This window comes from Aquarana catesbeiana, linkage group LG04, assembly GCF_042186555.1.
Source record: "Aquarana catesbeiana isolate 2022-GZ linkage group LG04, ASM4218655v1, whole genome shotgun sequence".
Lineage (NCBI taxonomy): Eukaryota > Metazoa > Chordata > Amphibia > Anura > Ranidae > Aquarana > Aquarana catesbeiana.
This window is the reverse complement of record NC_133327.1, coordinates 47,628,775-47,650,118: the sequence shown is the minus strand read 5'-3', so window position 1 is coordinate 47,650,118 and position 21,344 is coordinate 47,628,775. Positions and strand designations below refer to the sequence as shown.

Genomic DNA, 21,344 nt, shown 5'->3' with positions numbered 1-21,344 from the left:
AATGTTGCACAATTCCACTGTTCTAAATGATTGGGCGCTATTTATCCTACTGAAAAACAGTAACAGAAAAACTGGGGCACTATACCTCCAACTTATACCTGCGATAGGAAACTATTCTTCCAACTAATTCCAATGATGGGGCACTATTCTTCCAGCTAATACCAATGATGGGGCACTATTCTTCCAGCTAATACCAATGATGGGGCTCTATTCCTCTAACTAATTCCAATGAAGGGGCACTATTCCTCCCACTCATTCAAATGAAGGGGCACTATTCTTCCAACTAATACTGATAGGGCACTATTCCTCCAACTAATTCCAAGGAAGGGGCACTATTCCTCCCACTAATTCAAATGAAGGGGCACTATTCTTCCAACTAATACCGATAGGGCACTATTCCTCCAACTAATTCCAATGATGGGACATTATTCTTTCAGCTAATACCTGGGAAGGGGCTCTATTCCTCCAACTAATACCAGCGATTGGGCACTAGTACTCCAACTAATGCTAGTGATAGGGCACTATTCCTCCAAATAATACCAATGATGGGACACTGTTACTACTCCTATCAACCACATGTGCTATGTAACCTTTTTACTCCCACTGATCACCAAGCCTGAGCATTTTCTGCTCTCACTGGCCACAGTCCAGCCCTCCTAAAGTCTAAGGTACAATACACTTGCCCTTTGTTTAGAAAGTTTGGAGACCTCTGCACAAAGTTATAATGTACCATCCCCACTGGGCCACTCTCATTGGATGGCTCATTATTACAACCTGATTGATGTAACGAGGAAGCCAAAGCAGGCACATTGTACACAGCATCTTTTCTTGAATTTGCAACTACATGAAAGCATCTTTTTCTAAATACGAAGGCTTTTTAATTTTTCTTACCTTGGATTTTGTGTTGCTTTAATTAAATCATTTTTTTTTAGTTGTTTTTTTTTTTTTTCCAGCAACAGCACAGTGAGGAGTCGCTGCAGCACAAACAGCCATTATGTACAGGCATCAATGCTACCTCCAACTTTTAACAACCCATAGCGAACAGTTTATGGATCAAGACTGTTGATTTCAAATACATCGTAAATTGTCATTCCGTGTTTATGAGCCCCCAAGGAGCGTTCTGTGCTTTCCCAAAAGGCCATTTCCCTTCTCCAAACACATGCTCCTAAATCTCTTGCTTTTATATCTGTGCCAGAGTCTTAATGAAGACTTTTTGATGCAAGAGAGTATTTAAGACGGGAGCGAGTCAATTTAAGGCTCAACTTGGCTTCATCAAGTCGCTTGGCTTCTGTTCTGGAAAACGGTTTACATGTTAACTAATTGCGCATTTAAACTGCTCGCTGTTCTTTAAGCTCAATCATAATACGTGTGTTTGTCTTCATAAAGCTTTCGCCAAGTGAAAAATGCCAACAGCTGTACGGCGTACTTCGATTATGAGAAATCCTGTGCCTGCCGTAATCTCAATGTATATACGCAGCACAAACAGGCTTGACTAAATCCAAAACATATTTTATTTTACGTGCTTTAATTGTTTGCTTAGGCTGCCGTAGCGCACACACGCCAGCCGAAAATATCTTTCTTTTACGCATTTTATTTTCTCACAAGGTAGTGAAAGTAAACACAGACTCCTAGAAAGTTCCCTTGGGGGAAATTTCAGTGGGAGAGATAAATCCAGCCTCCCTACCACAGGTTCCTCTCGAATACTTAACCAATTATCCGAATGTAATTGTCTCTACTACAGGAAAACAAAATGACAAGCACATTTCCGGGACTCAGTTAATGTTTAAGAAAACATAATACAAACATGCAATCTAGTTTTTAAAGTGGACGTGTAACTTAGTGGCAGGTGTGGGGCTGCCTAGGATGTGTAGTGTTGCATTACTGATGTGTGAAATTAAAGAGGACTGGTCACAATTGGGTGTATTGGACTAAATCCTTTTTATTATGGAAGTTTTTTGTTGTTTTGTTTTTTTTTAAACCCAATTCAATTCACACTGAATTTTAGCTCAGTTTCCCTGAATGCCTTTTCCAAACATGCTTAAAGCTGCATTTTGCACAAGTGTTTAGGTGCATCAAGGCTGTTGCAGTGTGCAGTGAAGGACACTTGCTTCTGTTCAGAAGCAGTGGTCTCCTTGTAGAGCTGCAGCACACCCCTTGCCGAGTAAGGCCTACACTGTGTGCATGATTATTAAAGTGGTGTTCCACCCAAAAAAAAAAAAAAAATACATGAATGTGCTAAAAAAAAATAAAAAAAAATTTGGTAATTTTTTTTTTTTTTTACTCACCTCTAAATGCCTGTTGCTAGGGGGTCCCTCGTACTCTGCCTTTGTCAGTGCCTGGGCTGGTGACATCACTTCCCCTTGGCACAGGAAGGGCTCAGCTCTGCTCCCTCCCTCCTGTCAATCATCTGGGACCCATTACAGGTCCCAGATGACTGAGCGGCCAATCATGGCGCACGGCGCTGCTCGCGCATGTGCAGTGGGTGCCCGGCTGTGAAGCCACAGCCCGGCGCCAACAGTTGCAATGCCGGCGCCGCCGAACGGAGGGGGAGACGAGCGGGGCTTCGATCCCCCGCATCGCTGGACCCTGGGACAGGTAAGTATCCAATTAAAAGTCAGCAGCTGCAGTATTTGTAGCTGCTGACTTTTAATTTTTTTTTTTTTTAAATGGGAACTCCTCTTTAAGCAAGTGAGTATTTGGACCAAATCATAATTTTTATGCATTTTGTCCAACTCCAAGCTGTATAAACTTGAATGCTTATCGGATTTATGCATATCAGGTGATGTGTATTTGTGTAATGAAGGAGGGTGTGGCCTAAGGAGATCAACACCCTATATCAAAGTGTGCATAATTATTAGGCAGCTTCTTTTCCTCCAGCAAAATGGGCCAAAAAAGAGATTTAACTGACTCTCAAAAGTCAAAAAATATGAAAAGTCTTTCAGAGGGATATTGGGGTGTGATCACAGAACCATCAAACGTTTTGTTGCAAATAGTCAACAGGGTCGCAAGAAACTTGTTGGGAAAAAAAGATGCAAATTAACTGCCAAAGATTTGAGAAGAATCAAACGTGAAGTTACCAGGAACCCATTATCCTCCAGTGCTGTCATATTCCAGATCTGCAACCTACCTGGATTGCCCAGAAGTACAAGGTGTTCAGTGTTCAGAGACATGGCCAAGGTAAGGAAAGCTTGGTACAGATCCTGGATTGTGGTAGCTGCAGTAATCCCCAGTGAATGACCAGTTAAAAACACTATAGGTTATTTATTTATAAAAAACAGGTATGATGTTGCAAAGATTACCATAATGACTGTGGGCACCAATGGGTCACTGTGTCCTGGGGCAAGGAAAGCCATGCGGAGGCGCCACCACAATTTCCATGGAGCTGGAACAGGCTGCAGAGTAATCCAAGCTGGACCTTGCCGACGCGAGCAGGTGACGTCACTCAAGCACGTCTCCCGATTTCTTTCCTTGCCCCAGGAAACAGTGACTAATCGGTGCCCACAGTCAGCGTGGTAATATTTGCAACATCATACCCGTTTTTTATCTATGAATAAACTATAGTGTTTTTAACTGGTCATTCACTGTGGATTACTGCAGCTACCACAACCCAAGTCCTGCACCAAGCTTTACAATTGAGCCACTGAGCACTGTCTGTTTTCATCCCTTTAGCAATATTCATGGCTACTTGACAGCTGAACAGTCTAGCTCTGACTTTACTATTCTGTCCTTTTGTTCCAATTTTCAAACGCACTTAAGTGTTGGATTCAGAGCCATTAGCGCCTGGAACCCAGTTCTGCTTTTTTTATGTAAGGTAAGGGAGGCTGAAACCTGATCACCACTGAACAAGACACATAAATTGAAACGTCAAGACTGGGCCAAGAAATATCGAAGACAAATTTTTCAAAGGTTTTATGGACTGATGAGATAGAGTGACTCTTGACGGACCAGATGGATGGGCCTGTGGCGGGATAAGTTACGGGCACAGAGCTCCACTTCCACTCAGTTGTCGGAAATTCCGACCGTGTGTAGGCTCCATCACACATTTTCCATCGGAATTTCCAACACACAAAGTTTGAGAGCAGGCTATAAAATTTTCCGTCAACAAAATCCGTTGTCGGAAATTCCGATCGTGTGTACACAAATCCGACGCACAAAGTGCCACGCATGCTCAGAATAAATTAAGAGACGAAAGCTATTGGCTACTGCCCCGTTTATAGTCCAGACGTATGTGTTTTATGTCACCACGTTTAGAATGATCGATTTTCCCACAACTTTGTGTGACCGTATGTATGCAAGACAGGTTTGAGCCAACATCCGTCGGAAAAAATCCATGGGTTTTGTTGTCGGAATGTCCGATCAATGTCCGACCGTGTGTACAGGGCATTATAGTTCCTCAGAAACTATGTACACAGATGTTCTCCTAAAAAAGCCAAAACCTCACTTTTACTTTCTTAAATATTCAGGTTTGAGGTTTATTAACAATTTGGATTGACTGAGAACAATGTAGTTGTTCAATAATGAATCCTCAAAAATTGAACTTTCCTAATAATTGTGGACACGATGTATAGTCTGTAAAGAGACCCTTGCTTCCATTCGGATAGCAAATGTCCATTTCCACAGCATGCTGCCTGGGAGCAAGCTTCGCTACTAGCCCGTGACTGCTTTCTAAAGATAACAAAGTGTAAGACTTTCATTTTGATCGTGTAATGCAGCTTCTATGAAACAGGATCTATGAATGGAGGGGGTTGACTTTTCAATTATCCATCCTTCCTCTATTCATGCAACACGTTTCATTCATAGAAGCTGTAGTAATGGCTTCCATGAAAGGAGGAGCTGAGTGTAAAGGACAGCCATAGTTGAACCCTTGATGAGAGCCTGTGACAGCCTCATAATTGTATTAAACCCCCCCGCAGTGGAAGATTATAGAAGCAGAAGTGGGGTGGAGGGTATGGAAGAAGAAGGACTTCAACTAAAAGACAAAGATCAGTAGAAGGGACACATCCTACTGACTGTAAGCTACGTCCGTTTGTGTTGATTTTGTGTCTAGTACAGCCACAAAGCATAGTACACATGAGCCGAATGCCGGGCAACAGTGGCCGTTTCAATAAAAAACATCTGACTTTTGGACCGTGTGTATGGCAGCCGGTCCGACAGAAGCCTCCCGAACAAGCATGCTGGAAAACCAGCAAGCGACTGGAGTGTTCTGGTGGGGGGGCCGTCCCCCTGTCAGAACACAATAGCTCAGCGGGATAGATAGTTGTACTAATATCAGATTGTTAGTACAGCAGCTCCGACCTGAGCTGTCAGTTTAATTCAATCCGCTGGGTTGAACAAAAAAAAAACCTGATAGTGTGTACTAGGTATAAGGCTTTTACTGAACATTCATTTTAACTTTCAAGATTTTGCACTCTTAATTAGCTTTCCTAACATTGTCTTTAACACTTGTGCAACTCAGCATCCGACTTGTGAGACCCAAAGTCGCAGGACATGTGAAATGCCATGCTTTATTAAAGCGATTCCAATTGCCACTACTGAAGTTGCTGCGAGTTCAGAAAGGTTCCTGCACTACTTTGATCAAAGTCACTTCAAAGTCGTATTAAAGTCGAACTCCAAAGTTGCACTGAAAATCGAACAACTTTGGAGTCAGTTAGTGTGAAAGGAGCCTTAGTCTGACTCTTTAAAAGAATTCCAGGTGTTACTGACAGGGTACACTAATTGAAATTTACCATATATTGAGTAGGCCTGGTTTCCAAAGGTGTTGGGCATAGTGCCTTAACGTGTATGTCAGAGCAAAATACATCTCCGCAATACATGTTGGCAGGTGTAAGTGCCCTTTATCGCTCCTCATGTAGTTATATAGAGGGTACAGTTAGTTGCCTCTATATATTTCAGCTGTGGGTGGGGCACAGGGAGTTGTGGTTATGGGAACCGGACAGCCCTGATCAGCAAGATGTACAGCTATGCTTGCAGGTGAGAGAGAGCCCTCTGCAGGGCTGAACTACCAGTGTGACCAAAAGAGGACACATTAAGGGAAAGATGGAGAACGTTGCCACCCCTGACCTTTATCTAGCACAGTGGTTCTCAACTCCGGTCCTCAGGACCCACTAACAGGCCAGGTTTGCAGGATAACTGAAATACATCACAGGTGATATAATTTGCTGCTCAGTGATTGCAGTATTCTTGTCTGCATCTCCCCAAGGTAATACATAAAATCTGGCCTGTTGGTGGGTCCTGAGGACTGGAGTTGAGAACCACTGATCTAGCAGGTCCTATGGTTTGGCTGATTAAGTTGGTAATTAAATTCACTAAGTGCCTTACCTGCATTAAATTAGCCCCCGAACCTGTGTAATTAGTATGTGTTTGGTTTTAAAAGTATGAGGTGGCAACCCTATCGGGGCCTAAGTGAGAAGTACCCCATGTGTGAGGAAGGAACACCTGTGGGAAGAGTCTGATAACATCTGGGAAGACGACTGCAATGATACATTGAGACGGTATTGAGTGTTATGCACTAACAGACTACTGTTAGGGAGTTGTGTAATGGAGGTACAATGTTCTGCACTAGAGAATACTATCAGGAAGTCGTGATATTGGCTCCTACTTTGTGAAGAAAATGTACTGGTGAATTGTTAAAGTGTTACAATGCAACTGCAGTAGATATTCTTTTAATCCAGGGAACATACCTCAGGCCAGGAATGTGTGTTGTAGGCAGGCTTCAGCCAAGGAGAGTGTGATACAATATGGTGGAGTTTGTCCAAAAGGACAGGTAGGTGACTATCCCATCCAAGAAGAAGTGGGGCGAGCTTATCTCAGGTTTTTCTTTTTATGTTCTATTGCCAGTTTTTGGTTCATACACTGCCTACTGTTGTTGTATCATTTTGTTTGAAAATTCAATCAAACACAAATTAATAAAAAAAAGAAGTGGGCTGGGTCCAGAGTTAACATGGTGGGAACCACCATCCTATCGGGAACCCTAACATACATACACATTTCCCCATGTTATTTTCCTTTAAAATGCTGCAAGTACTGCAAAATACTTACCCATCCTGACAGAAATCCAATTAGCTCCTAACTTCTTGTGTGCACTGAAATTCCAACCAGCATGGTTACCACTGCTTGCTGGACTACAGAACTCCATCTATCCACCATCCCTCTCTGTCACTCTTCATGTGTATACAGTACCTTGATTTCTTTTCCAGCAAATCAATGCTATTGCCTTGATTCTCAAGAGTCTGCCCACACACTGTGTGGCTCTTGAGAGATGTAGTTTTGGAGCAACTACATATAACTATAACAACTGAGCTCCCAGCAGTTGTCGTTGCAAGAATTTTACAAGCTTTGGAGATCCAAACTGTTTCCCCACTACAGGAACAAGGCAAAATAAAATGCTGGAACCTTCTAGACTCCAGAAGGAAGAGGGAAATATGGGGGTAAACTTGGGTTTATGTCTGGATTACATAGGTTGGACTTGATGGACTTTGTGTCTTTTTTCAATCTCACCTACTATGATATAGCCTCATGGTAAACCTGTGATTTGCTCTATCAGGGTAAAGGAACAGGTTTACCTCAATCCCCCCCCAACAGCATATACTTATCCTTCCTTCATTGTGGTTTCATACACATGGACATTTACACTCTTGAGTCTTGTAGAGTAAAATAATTGGTGCTTTCCTGTAACTAGGGAGCAGCATTGCTATGTGCAGTCACCCATACAAATTAATGGTTGTATGTTGCTGGCATGTAAGGGTAGGTGGTAGGCAGTTGCTACTTCCGCCATGTTCCCATCCTCATTGGGCACCAAGTGTGGGACAAATAAGAGGCCTTCCCCGGGGTGGGTTCTTCTGGGCTACACTGGGCATTTAGAACAGGGTCAATGCTTTACACATGATGTACCTTTGCTTAAACAAATGGCTGAACTGTAGTTGACCTTCTTGATGTTAATGTACACCACGACTTTTAGGAGGAGCATGCTAAACCAATTCCCTCTGCACCTATCCAGCATATCTCCACTGCCTCACTCCTAGTAATAGAATGGGGCCCCACCGTGCACCTGGCACGGGCTCAATGCAGGCACTCCTGCTCTTCTGTACCTGTGAGCAGGCTGAGGACCTCTACGGTGCTGATCTGCTCTCGTAGCTATGGGAGGCGGATCGCTCATGGAGGGGGTGCCAACACTGCAAGAGGTTATGCCACATATATATGCTTAGAAAAGGCTGCTAGTGAAAACTTTGTTACCCTTAGTAACCACTTTGTACTTCACACTGTCTTAACTCTGTCTTCATACCCTGATGTGCTTTAACTGACCCAAGCTGTAGACTGTGTGGCAGTTATTTGCATTGTATCCCTTTAGTAACTTAAGACCAGGCAAAGACAACGTTTCAGAAGGTTTACCTAAAAAAACTTGGCATGGAAGTAAAACAACGGCAACAGTCTTTCCCTAAACTAATCCCTAACTCAGGCTTGCAGCTGCCCCAGCATACCTGCACAGGAAATAGTCTATACTTGGTAAAAATCAATTTTGGCAGTATCCAGAAGCTGGTGCCTTCAGGGCAGACTACAGGTCCCAGCAATCCCCTTTCGCTGAGGAAAGCTTCTAAAGCCAGGTGCTCTTTAGCAGGCAATCAGCATGATGCAGCAGGCTTGACATGATGGACTCCGGCAACGGCAACCACAAACAACGAGCAATAAACTACAAACAGCAACAGCGGCTCCCAGGATCCAGACCCTTCTCCCTTTTAAAATACGCAGAACCAGTGGGTCATATCCAAGAAGCCCACCAAGAAAGTCCCGGGAAACATAATCAACTCCCGGCTTCCTGGGACTTCCTCCCGGCTAGGGCAGTACCCAACTATGCTAAAATAGGCAACCTGCCTACAGGCTGCTTGTAAACACAAAAGGCTTATGCATCAATGTTTACCCAGCCATGTACATATGGCACATTTCCCTGAACATGAAAGTAGCACTTCTAGGGAAATACACTATGTCTGCAGGTAAGCACTGATGCAGAAGTCGTTCGCTTGTATGGACAGCTCTTCAGCTACAGGAAAGCGCCAGACATTTTAAGCTACAAGACCCAAGACAAGAGTGTGTAAATGTCCATGTGTGTGAAGCCTACCCCAACATCCCATTGAGCACTGGGAGCCAATACTCTTGGGCATGAAGTAGAATGTCCCTCACTTCATGTGATATTGCTAGGCCATACAGTGCTGTGACATAAAAAAGTCCAAAGGCCTCAAGTGCAGAGAACATCATCTCATTCTTAAGTTCCTAACAAATACAAGACACTCTCTGCTGTTTTACCCAAGTCTGGCTTATTATTTTCCATCTGCTATCCATAACATAACTATTTACACTGCAAGCTACAGTATACAGCTGTAAGACTTATATCCTCTTACACCACCCAAGGTATGATTTGTATTCTAGTCTCCATCACTAACCCTTTACTATATCGCTAAGCTCCAATCCTACACTATGAGGTTGTACCTGCTATCATACATGTTAGGTAGCAGAGCACAGCGATACCCTGGTACAGTGCACCAGCCTATAGATTTAATTATAATACAACTTTCTGAAGTGACACATACCTTTCAGATTCATAGTTGAAGCGTCCTTCAGATAAACTGATAAGCACCAGGGGCTGGAAGAATGTCCTAAATTCCTAACTCGATTTCCCTGAAAATCAAAAACGAAAAAAAAAGGATTATATATACAAATTCACAACCAAAATGCCAGACTGTAGCTTGCAACCATGCTGCAATCAGACTCTGCATTAATCCAGAACAATGGTATTCAATAACGAAAAAATTCTGGCATAGTTTCTTGTTGTGTGGTATTTTATCACAAGCACATAGGAATTAGGTTTAGAAGTTTTTAGGGGGTTGTGCTCAGGCTGACAGTTAGGTTAAGGTTTGGGGTTATTCTTAAATCAAACCTGTGCTTTGCTGATGTAGGACAAAATAACAAGTTCACTCTACACATAGCTCCCAACTGTCCCGGATTCTGAGGGACTGTCCCTGATTTGGAACAAAGTCCCTCTGTCCCTCTTTCCTTCTCATTTGTCCCTCATTTTGGGCTGATCTATATAATTGGAAATAAAATGCATATTTACCTTTCAAAAAGTGTTTCCCAGTGCTAAACCTTTCATCCAATTTCTAAATTGCTGCATTTGTAAATTAAAAAAACAAAATGTGTAAATTAAAGGTGGTAAAAAAAGCACTTGTGGGTTTAACTACCATATTTATTGGTGTATAACACGCACAGGCATATAACACGCACCTTCATTTTAAGAGGGAAGTTTCAGGAAAAAAACTTACATTTTAAATAAAGAACTTTGAAGCAAAATTAGGGTCACAGCTCATCAATGCACCCTTACCAGTGCCCATCTGCAGCCACTAAATTGCCCAAAAATGCACCCTGCTCAGTGCCCATCTGCAGCCACTAAATTGCCCAACAATGCACCCTGCTCAGTGCCCATCTGCAGCCACTAAATTGCCAACAATGCACCCTGCTCAGTGCCCATCTGCAGCCACTAAATTGCCAACAATGCACCCTGCTCAGTGCCCATCTGCAGCCATTAAATTGCCCAACAATGCACCCTGCTCAATGCCCATCTGCAGCCATTAAATTGCCCAACAATGCACCCTGCTCAATGCCCATCTGCAGCCATTAAATTGCCCAACAATGCAGCCCATTCAGTGCCCATCTGCACCAATTAAATTGCCCAACAATGCAGCCTGTTCAGTGCCCATCTGCAGCTTCACCTTTCCCATCATTGCAGACTCGCCAGTGTTGGATTATCCCTGCTGTCTCTGAGGGAAGAGGAGGAGCGAACTCCGCTGAATTACACAAAGCCAAGATCTCCTGTGTACCCGGCGCTCCGTCACTCACAGCCACGCCTCCTGACCCTGCTCATATGATAGGCAGAACAGTGGGCCAATGCGGGGCCAGGAGGCATGGCTGTGCGTGACAGAGCACAGGAGACTGCGGCTCTATGTAATTCAGCGGCACTCGCTCCTCTTCCCTCAGAGACAGCAGGGATCGGCGTATAACACACACACACGATTTCCCCGATTTTCAGGGGGAAAAAGTGCGTGTTATACGCCGATAAATACGGTAATCTTTTTTTGGTATAAGTTTCCTTTAAGGGGGCATGGCAGGGTGTGTGTCCTGTGCCTACATACTTTTGCTAAACAATCATTTATGCTTAAAGACATAAATTATTGTTTCATGAGGAATGGAAAGAATAGCTATCATTGGATAAAATTTTATAATTTTACCTTTACCAACACTCTAATAATACGTTTGTATTTTTTGATGTGATGTTTGATTCTCTTTTTTTTTGTTATGGATCTGTTTTTAAATTGTTTGATTTATGAATCTCAATCTGCCTAACTCTACTGGTCCTGGCAAAGCGGATGATCCGCGAAACGCGTTGACCCTTCTAACAGACCTTATGCACAGACTTGTTGGTACTACATTGATAGTAACATATGCTTTTTATATCATGTAAAATAAAGACAAAATTCTGTTAGACATACTGTATGTTATTAGCAGGGCTTTTTTTCCTCAAACAATAGGTACTGGAACTCAACCACGACCCCCCAAAACCCCTCCCCCCACACACACCCTCCAAATCACATCAAATAGTGGGTGTCTTCATATTTCACAAACAGTAGAAGGGTCTTAAAGGGGCATTACATATCAGGATTGCATTAATTACAGAGTGCAGAGTTCATGGGGGTTACACATGGAGTTCAGAGCTATCACTTGTAAACACTGAAACTGGACATCTGTGTTTAAAAGTGATTGTGGTGAGCAGGCACCAAAGGGTCTGAGCCAGAGGTGGTGGAACTGAGTTCCATCAAGTTCCCCCTGAAAAAAAAGCCCTGGTTATAAGTATCTGTTTCTATGTTATTGTGCACACAGAGGGTATATCTAAAGTCCCAACACCCATTCTTCCTCTTTGCCACTATGTACGGGAAGATACACGGGTGTTCACATGTTTTCAATATAGCTACACAGCTTCCCACAAACACAAACTCCTTGCATACTTTTGCTAATAGGTGTCCCTCGTTGCTTTACTGTAGTTTTTTTATTCTCTCCCTCACCATTCCATTCAACTGCCAGGAACAAAAAAAATGCCAAATACTTTAGGGTATGGAGCAACATGTGGATTGCATCATGTGACAGTGCTTGTGCTTTGTGATTGGACCAGATGGGGACAGGAAGAGTCCTCAGCCCTGTATAAGCTCTGATTGGAATACTTGGAGTCTACACAGGGCTACTTTTCTTCACTACTGGTGGCCAAACCATGCTTGAAAGCAGAGGTGAGTATGCTTTGTTTGGTGAGGAGACATTTAAGGGGACTTTCACTAAAAAGTAAAAGTGCTGCCCTAATATCTGACATTTTTTTTTTAATGGGGAGCGGGTACCCAAACTCACTTTCTCAGCTCTCACCTAGGCGAGAATGACATGCACCTAGCTATGCCCCCTGCCCACGCTCCCCCACCCGCAGCCTCCTGGAACATGTCAATTTCCCAGGATGCTGCAAGACCCGTCCTGCAAAGGAGTGTGATCTCATGATATAAATGCAACTGCAACAAAGTCACACTTGAACTTTAAGGGCTTGTTTACACCAGCATTGCTCTCTGAAGAACAATCTGTGTTCAGATCACTCATCAAAGAGCATTTGACAGGCAGTGATCAGGTGTGTTAAAAGGTTAGTTTTAAGGGATTGGGTTCAGGTTGACATTTATGATTAAATGTGGGGATTAGGTTAACATTTAGGACTAGATTGAAATTCAGTGTGGATTTGGGACTAGCTTTGGGTTGAAGTGATGTGATGTGATTCGCACCCGCACTTCGGTGCCAAACACATGCGATGTCTGTGCAGTGCGAGTTCAGCCATACGGTTGTATGGCTGAACTCGCATTGGATTTGAATTAAAAAAAAGTGCAGAGACTTTTTTTTCCCAGCACAGCACATAGATGTGTTCTCACCCATGCAATCTGATTCCTGTCTAAATCCACAGTTCGCACTGCGATATGAGAACCGATCTGGGGGTGTCATTAACAATGTATTGACACCCGCAGCGGTTCGCGGAGGGCAGTGTGAGCTGCCTGCGGGAGAGATGCGATGCAGAAACCAGTGCTGGAATAGCGCTGGTTCTCGCATTGCATATGTGTGAACTTAGGCTAAGTGTTAGCTTTAAAGAGCAACAACTTTTGTTGAGAAAAAAACAATCTCTTCTGGTTCTGGGTGCAATGTACATTGCAAAGATTTAAAAAAGAAAAAAAAACTAGATTTCTACCTTTTTTGCTCTAAAGAAAAAGTTGTATGTTTGAATCCGTTGAATATTCGTTGTTTACTGATTCTGAATAGAGATAGGTAAATGGTTCGAGCCAAGCAAAAGTTTGTCCTGAACATCACCTGTTCGCCCCTGTGGCGAACACCCAAATTTGCGGGTTGCTCGGCAGGATGCACAGTGCATTCTAATGCCCCGTACACATGGTCGGATTTTCCGATGGAAAATGTCCGATCGGAGCGTGTTGTCGGAAATTCCGACCGTGTGTGGGCTCCATCGGACATTTTCCATCGGATTTTCCGACACACAAAGTTGGAGAGCAGGAGATAAAATTTTCCAACAACAAAATCCGTTGTCGGAAATTCCGATCGTGTGTACACAAATCCGACGGACAAAGTGCCACGCATGCTCAGAATAAATAAAGAGATGAAAGCTATTGGCCACTGCCCCGTTTATAGTCCCGACATACGTGTTTTACATCACCACGTTTAGAACGATCGGATTTTCCGACAACTTTGTGTGACCGTGTGTATGCAAGACAAGTTTGAGCCAACATCCCTCGGAAAAAATCCTAGGATTTTGTTGTGGGAATGTCCGAACAAAGTCCGACCGTGTGTACGCCCTATTAGTCTTGATTGGGCAAAGCTTTGCCCAGTCAGGGCACAGTGAATAGCTGGTTGTTAAGGAGTGGGCCAGGAAGCCAGCTGCTGTGTCCTTAACAACAGATGAGTCATCAGCTGTCAATGGGCTTCCCCGCTGACAGATGAAAAAAAAAACCATTGCCGGCAATAGAAAGATTTTTAATAGGGTCCACCCAAAATCCATACCAGACCCTTATCCGAGCGTGCAGCCTGGCAGTCCAGGAAAGGGAGGGGACGAGCGAGCGCGCTCAACATGGGGGGGGTGCATTGGGGTGGGGTCAAGGGCCTCTTCCCCACAACCCTGGGCTGTGGTTGTGGGGGTCGGCAGGCACATTGTACCCATACCTATTCACCAAAAAAGTGTCAAAAATAAATAAAGACAAGAGGCAGTTTTAGACAATTCCTTTTTTTTAAAACAAAAATGTTCCCCAATGTAGATCCATCATCAATCACGTCACCGCCAGCAGAGCCCTCCGCCCCAAAGCCCCGCCCCCCCACGCTTGCTTGTCCCCCCCCCTTTCTTGACCTGCCAGGCTGCATGCTTGGATAAGGGTCTGGTATGGATTCTGAGAGGGATCCCATGCTGTTTTTTAAATGTTTTTCTATTGCCGGCAATGGTATTGTATTGTCGGCAATTTAAATGTCATTTTTTTCTTTGTATATGTTAGTTTTGCTGCAGCAGGTTCTATACATAGTACAGATGCGCTATTTTAAAGGCAGACTAAGGGGGTGCCCTAGGCACTAATTTTATGGATTTTTCCATTTTTATTGTTTCACTTTTATGCCCCGTACACACGATCGGATTTTTCAACAACAAATGTTGGATGTGAGCTTCTTGGCTGAAAGTCCGACCGTGTGTATGCTTCATCAAACATTTGTTGGCGGACTTTCCGCCAACAAATGTTTGCTAGCAGGTTCTCAAATTTTCCGCCAACAACACGTTGTTGTCGGAATTTCCGACCGTGTGTACACAAGTCCGTCGGACAAAAGTTCATGCATGCTCGGAATCAAGCAGAAGGAGCCGCACTGGCTATTGAACTTCCCTTTTCTCGGCTCGTCGTACGTCTTGTACGTCACCACGTTCCCACATTCATAATTGTTGGCTAACATTTGTGTGACTGTGTGTATGCAAGACAAGTTGGAGCCAACAAACTTCGAACAAAATTCCACGGTTTTGCTGTCGGAACGTCCGATCGTGTTTACGCTGCATAAAAGCATAATTAAAATCACTGCTCCTGTAAAAATCTTTTTTTTAAGACATTTTTTGCATTGATACATGTCCCCCAGGGCAGTACCCGGACCACCATACCTTTTTAAGGCCAATAACTTGCATATAAGCCTTCAAAATGGGGACTTTTGCTTTTTCAAATTTGGTTCCTATAGATTTCAATGGGGTACGGGGTTTGGATCCAAACTTTTGCGATGTTCGGGAGTTCCGGTGCCAACTGAACCAGGGGGTGTTCAGCCCATCTCTAATTCTGAATGTGAGGGTCCGGTCCATTATAATCACCTGGTACACTCTTTGTGTTTTAATGAGAAAAGTTGCATCCCTTTAGAAGTAATTAGCCCTTGGGGAGATTCTCCCCAAAACTAACATTTCTATTGCTGGTGGTACCTAAAATGTTAAAATGATGGTTCTTAGTGCAGACTTCTGATAAAATCAGAGAGCCAATCCCACAAGCAGGAAATTATGTTTCTGAGGGTGTTCTATTCATCAACTGTGCACAGGACACCTCCAGGTTACCACGTTGCACCGAAATATACAGAACATTACAGCGGCTATAAATTGAAATGGAAAGGTATTTTTTAATATCATTTAATTACGACATGGCTTGTTTAACAATTGTATATGTTAGATTATTTTTTATTTTTTACTTTGTCATCTTTAACCACTTGCTGACCAGCTGCCATCATTATACTTCGGCAGGCGTGCACGTGCTCGCTGTACAGCGGGGGAGCTGATGCGCGTGGCAGTCAGCCGCGATGCCTACCGCCCACCCACGATCGTCCCACAGAGAGGCAGAATGGAGATCTGTCAATGTAAACAGACAGATCACCATTCTGTCAGGGAAGAAGAGAGATCTGCTGTTCCTAGTGATTAGTAACAGCGATCTCTTTGTACTGCCAGTCAGTGCACTTCCCCCACAGTTAGAAACACCTCCCAGGGAACACATTTAACCTCTTTATCGCCCCCTAGTGTTAACTCCTTCCCTGCCAGTGGCATTTATACAGTAATCAGTGCATTTTTATAGCACTGATCGCTGTATATATGTCAGTGGTCCCAAAGTGTTCGATCAATGTCGCAGTCCTGCTAAAAATTGCTGATCTCCACCATTACTAGTAAAAAATAACAAAAATGTCATAAATCTATCCCCTATTTTGTAGATGCTATAACTTTTGAGCAAACCAATCAATATACGCTTATTGTTGATTTTTTTTACCAAAAATATGTAGAAGAATACATATTGGCCTAAACTGATGAAGAATTGTTTCAATTTTGTTTTATATTTATTAAAGCAAAAATTTAAAAATATTGTTTTTTTTTCAAAATGAGATTTTTTAAAAAACATTTATTGGGTATGTTATATAGCATAACGTAATAAATATTGGTTTTTTTTTTTTAAATTTGGCCTAAACTGATGAAGAAATTCATTTTTTAAAATTTTTTTTGGATATTTATTATATCAAAAAGTAAAAAAATCTTCAAAATTGTCGCTTTTTTTGTTTATAGCACAAAAAATAAAAACCGCAGAGGTGATCAACTACCACCAAAAGAAAGCTCTATTTGTGGGAAAAAAAGAACCTCAATTTTGTTTGGGTATACGACCGCGCAATTGTCAGTTAAAGCGACGCAGTACCGTATCACAAAAAATGGCCTGGTCATTAAGGGGGAAAATCTTTCGATCCTTAAGTGGTTAATGGTCGGCCATACAAATGTGAAATCCTATTTTGCGGCTGAAGCTTTCAGGTGTAATTATCTAACGGATGTTGAAATCAATGGGAGAACACAGCAAGGGGTCCCACTGTTCTGTTAATTTAGGGTTTACATTGGCCAGTGTCTGTTCATAATCAGTGTTTGGGTGCATTGCTCTTTAGGCCCACTGACATTAAGGCCCCTTTCACACTGGGGCGGTTTGCAGGCGTTATTGCGCTAAAAATACCGCCTGCAAACCGCCCCTAAACAGCCTCCGCTGTTTGTTCAGTATGAAAGCCCGATGGCTTTCACACTGAAGCGGTGCGCTGGCAGGACGGTAAAAAAAGTCCTGCAAGCCGCATCTTTTGAGCAGTGAAGGAGCGGTGTATTCACCGCTCCTTCACCGCTCCTGCCCATTGAAATCAATGGGACAGCGCGGCTATACCGCGGTAATACCGCGGCTATAGCCGCGCTGTACGAGGGGTTTTAACCCTTTTTCGGCCGCCAGCGGGGGGTTAAAACCGCACCGCAAGCGGCCGAATACCGCGGTAAAACAGCGCTAAAAATAGCGCTGTTTTACCGCCGGCGCCCCCTACCGCCCCAGTGTGAAAGGGGCTTTACTGAAAACTGAAAAAGCTAAATTTGAAGCTGTGGTATTAGCAGTGTTACCCTAAACAGGGTCTTTTATAATTTAAAAAAGTAGAGAAGTACCTTGATATCCAGGAATGTAATTTTAGGTTGTATCAGAAGTGGCTGTCCAGCCGGCCCCCCCACCGGCTGTACGTCAATGAAGAGTCTATTAGGTCTCACGTACACAGCACTGCGACTTTCAGCTGCATCACTACTTCTGCAATAAAAAGACATAATTCTCCATTAGACCCATGAATAAATGAGGACAAGAAATAAAGAGCCTGAGATGGCTACCTTTCCTTTGTAGGGAGGGAAGAAGTGCACATTGCAGCTAAATTTGTTGAAGTCTTTATTTTTGCTGTGCAAAACGTTATTTTTGAAGATGAAGTCTTTGGACATGTTCATGTCTTTTGTCACAGGACTGAGCGGAACTGCATGCATACATCTTGGCAGAGAAAGAGTTAAAGGGGGGCTCTTGACAATTCTTCCTGTGGTGTGTTCACGCAATGTAACCAATGTGTCCACACAATGCGGCCACACACACGAGTGTGCAATTCTATCAAAGTGATTGAATACGCAAAAAATCAAATCACCATAACTCCCCTTCTCAGATAATTATTAATATTCAAATCGATTAAACTTGCCAGACAAACAGAAATGGTTTCAAACAGATAAGTCCAAATTTGCAAAATAAAGATCCACCGTGAGAATGAAAATGAAATCCACTGTGTGTGAAGTGAAATGAGATCTTCATAGCCGACACCACTGTAGTGCTCCAGCCACTCACAAAGTTGCTTACTAGAGGTTCAGACCTTAAATATATGGAAGTCTTACAGCGCTTTAGGGACAAATCTCCAAAAGGATGGACAGGCACAGCACTCAACCCTCAGCTGTGAAAATGGCATTGCACATAATGCTTCAAAGCACGTCTTTCCGATCCCCACTGGATGGGTGGTTCTCCCACATATGCTAGGGCATAGAGAAGAGCAAGAAGAATTCAGATAGTGGAGTACAATCAAACCGAGTTTGTTTTAAAAAGGTTATACCATGTACTCACAAACCAAAACAGGATGCAAATGTATTTCAAACACCCCCCCCTACGCGTTTTGTCTTTTTCCAAAGGACCACTGGAGGGTGTTTGAGATACATTTGCACCTTGTTTCGGTTTTTGGTTTGTGAGTACATGGCATTTAAAGTTGAACTATAGGCAAAACTTATAAACTTATAACCCCTGTCAGATTTTTTTTCACCATCTGTTCCCCATTGCGGAGATTTCCCTTCACTTCCTTTCCCATAACCAAATAGAAAGTGAAATGAAATCCCTGAAAATTAAGGGAATTCCTTGGGGACCCCCAGGTAACCAGAACTAGTGATCCCAATGGAAGATTTCCCCTCTATTACTTTTCTGGGGAAAACCCAAAATTTGTGATTTTCTTTTACTTTCACTTTCAATGATAATGGTAAACAGGACAATTAGAGGATAAATCTCCCTAATGGGGGCACAGACAGCAATAAAAAATGACAGATGTTCTAATCCCTCTCCACTCTATCCAAACTAAAAAAAAGTTTGGCCTTTAGTTATACTTTGATCTTCATTCTCACAGTGGATCTTTATTTTGCAAATTTGGATTTATGTGTTTGGGATTATTTTTATTTTTTGGCTGTTTAATTGATTTGGATATTAAAAATTATCTGAGTTTAAAGTAATAGCACAAAACAATCTTTGTTTAGTTTATAGTAGGTTTTTTGTGTTTAAATATTGGTGGGTGGTGCTGTGGTTTAAATTAAAATTTCTTTTGGTTTCTGAGAACTTTTAACATTTAACATTTATACATAACTCCCCTTCTGATTGATTTAGACTTAAAGTGGAGTTCCACCCACTTTTACAACTCTTCAGCATCCCTCACTAAACTGTGCACTGTAAACGAATTGGATATTTTTAAATTTTTTTTCTCAGCACCTACTGTATATCTGCTGTCTTCATTTTTCACTTCCTCCTCCCTGTCCGCGGCCCATCGCATCATTTCCTGTTTGCAATGCCTTCTGGGAAGGGACGGCAACTTCCTCTGACACTGCCGTTGCTATGGAAACCTGACCTGAAACCTATTACACTGCTTGTGCTGCACTGAGCATTTGCGAGATCTGCAAGGTTGAGATCCAGGAAGAAATACAGTCTGGCTTCAGATGCCCACACTTAAGATGGCCACGGCCTGCTGTAAGTTTATAAAAATAACAAACTACTGCTATAAACTAACAAAACAGACCTTAGTTTACAGACTAACATTACTAGAATACATTAAGCTTGTGTATTATAGGGGTATTTTTATTTAAAAAGTATAAATTCGTCCGGAACACCACTTTAATTTAGAACAAATTTGATCAAACCCGATCAAAAAGGGTGGAAGATTACCGATCATTTTGCATTTAATAGCAGCACTTTTTTTAATGAATATTGCAATTGATCAGATTGTGAGATTACATGGTGGAAACAAAGATGTAATCCATCATTTACGAAAGTTATGACCATAGCTAGTGACTGAAATCCGCTTCCACGCATGTGGCATACCGATCAAATGGGTATCGACAACAGATCAATTATACCTAATGGAAAAGATTGATGGGGAAAGAAATTGATCATTTATCGAAACTTGTATGGCCACCATAAACTGTAAAAAAGTGCATTTTTAACCATCCCTGCCAAAATGAAGGCACCAGTATCACGATTAGTGGTCAATAAGGTGATCTTGCTTAACAGGGTGTTGGCTGTAGGGTTGAGCTTAACTTCAGGGGCAGGGTTCAACCCCAAAGTCAGGGAAGTCAAGCCCATAGTAACACATAAACACCTTGATTCGGGGGGCGCACAGAAGAGGTTTTTCTGGCCTGAATACAGCAGACACCTTGTAGCGAGGACCTTTACTTTTTTTAAATGTAACATAGCTGACAGGTTCAATTTAAGTTTAACTACTTAAGGACTGGAAGGATTTGCCCCCCTTAATGACCAGGCCATTTTTTGTGATACGGCACTGCATCGCTTTAACTGACAATTGCACGGTCAACAAACAAAACTGACGTCCTTTTTTTTCCCACAAAATCAAACAGAGCTTTCTTTTGGTGATATTTGATCACCTCTGCAGTTTTTATTTTTTGCGCTATAAGAAAAAAAAGAGCGTCAATTTTGAAAAAAAAGCAATATTTTAAACTTTTTGCTATAATAAATATCCCCCAAAAATACATAAAAAAAGAAATTTCTTCCTCAGTTTAGGCCGATATATATTCTTCGGCATTTTTGGTAAAAAAAATTGCAATAAGCGTATATTGATATTAAGTTATAGCGTCTACAAAATAGGGAATAGATTTATGACATTTTTATTTTTATTTTTACTAGTAATTGTAGCGATCAGCGATATTTATCAGGACAGCGACATTGTGACGGACAGAGCGGACACTTTTGACACATTTTTGGGACCATTGACATTTATACAGCGATCAGTGCTATAAAAATGCATTGATTACTGTATAAATGTCACTGGTGGGGAAGGGGTTAACACTAGGGGGCGACCAAGGGTTTAAATGTGTTCCCTGCTAGGTAATTCTAACTGTGGTGGGATGTGATTTACTAAAGGAGGAGCCAGATCGATGCTCCTACTTAGTAGGAACAGACGATCTGTCTCTCCTCTCCTGACAGAATGAGGATTTGTGTGTTTACATACACACATCCCCTTCTGGCTCTTGTGCCCGCAATTCCGCGTGGCCGGCGGTGATCGCGGCCGCCGGCCACACTCATCGTGCCTGCTATGGTGTTAAAGGAGCCCACGTACAATGACAGCGATTCGCAGGAAGGTGCTGACCTGCCACTGTA

The 21,344-nt window shown here is 42.6% G+C and overlaps 1 protein-coding gene and 1 long non-coding RNA gene across 2 annotated transcripts in view; one reads left to right on the top strand and one right to left on the bottom strand.

Moving 5' to 3' along the window:
• The window catches only part of PKHD1 (PKHD1 ciliary IPT domain containing fibrocystin/polyductin), a 908,610-nt gene that overhangs the window by 92,500 nt on the left and 794,766 nt on the right, over positions 1–21,344 (bottom strand). Inside the window, exons 61-62 of the mRNA XM_073625162.1 lie at positions 17,567–17,702; positions 9,582–9,669 (exon numbers count right to left, since the gene is read on the bottom strand). Of these exons, the coding sequence (XP_073481263.1) occupies positions 9,582–9,669; positions 17,567–17,702 (224 nt within the window). The remainder of the gene's footprint in view (positions 1–9,581; positions 9,670–17,566; positions 17,703–21,344) is intronic.
• LOC141139232 (uncharacterized) overlaps positions 1–21,344 on the top strand; it is a 167,779-nt gene that overhangs the window by 144,632 nt on the left and 1,803 nt on the right. The gene's annotated exons all lie outside the window — the stretch shown is intronic.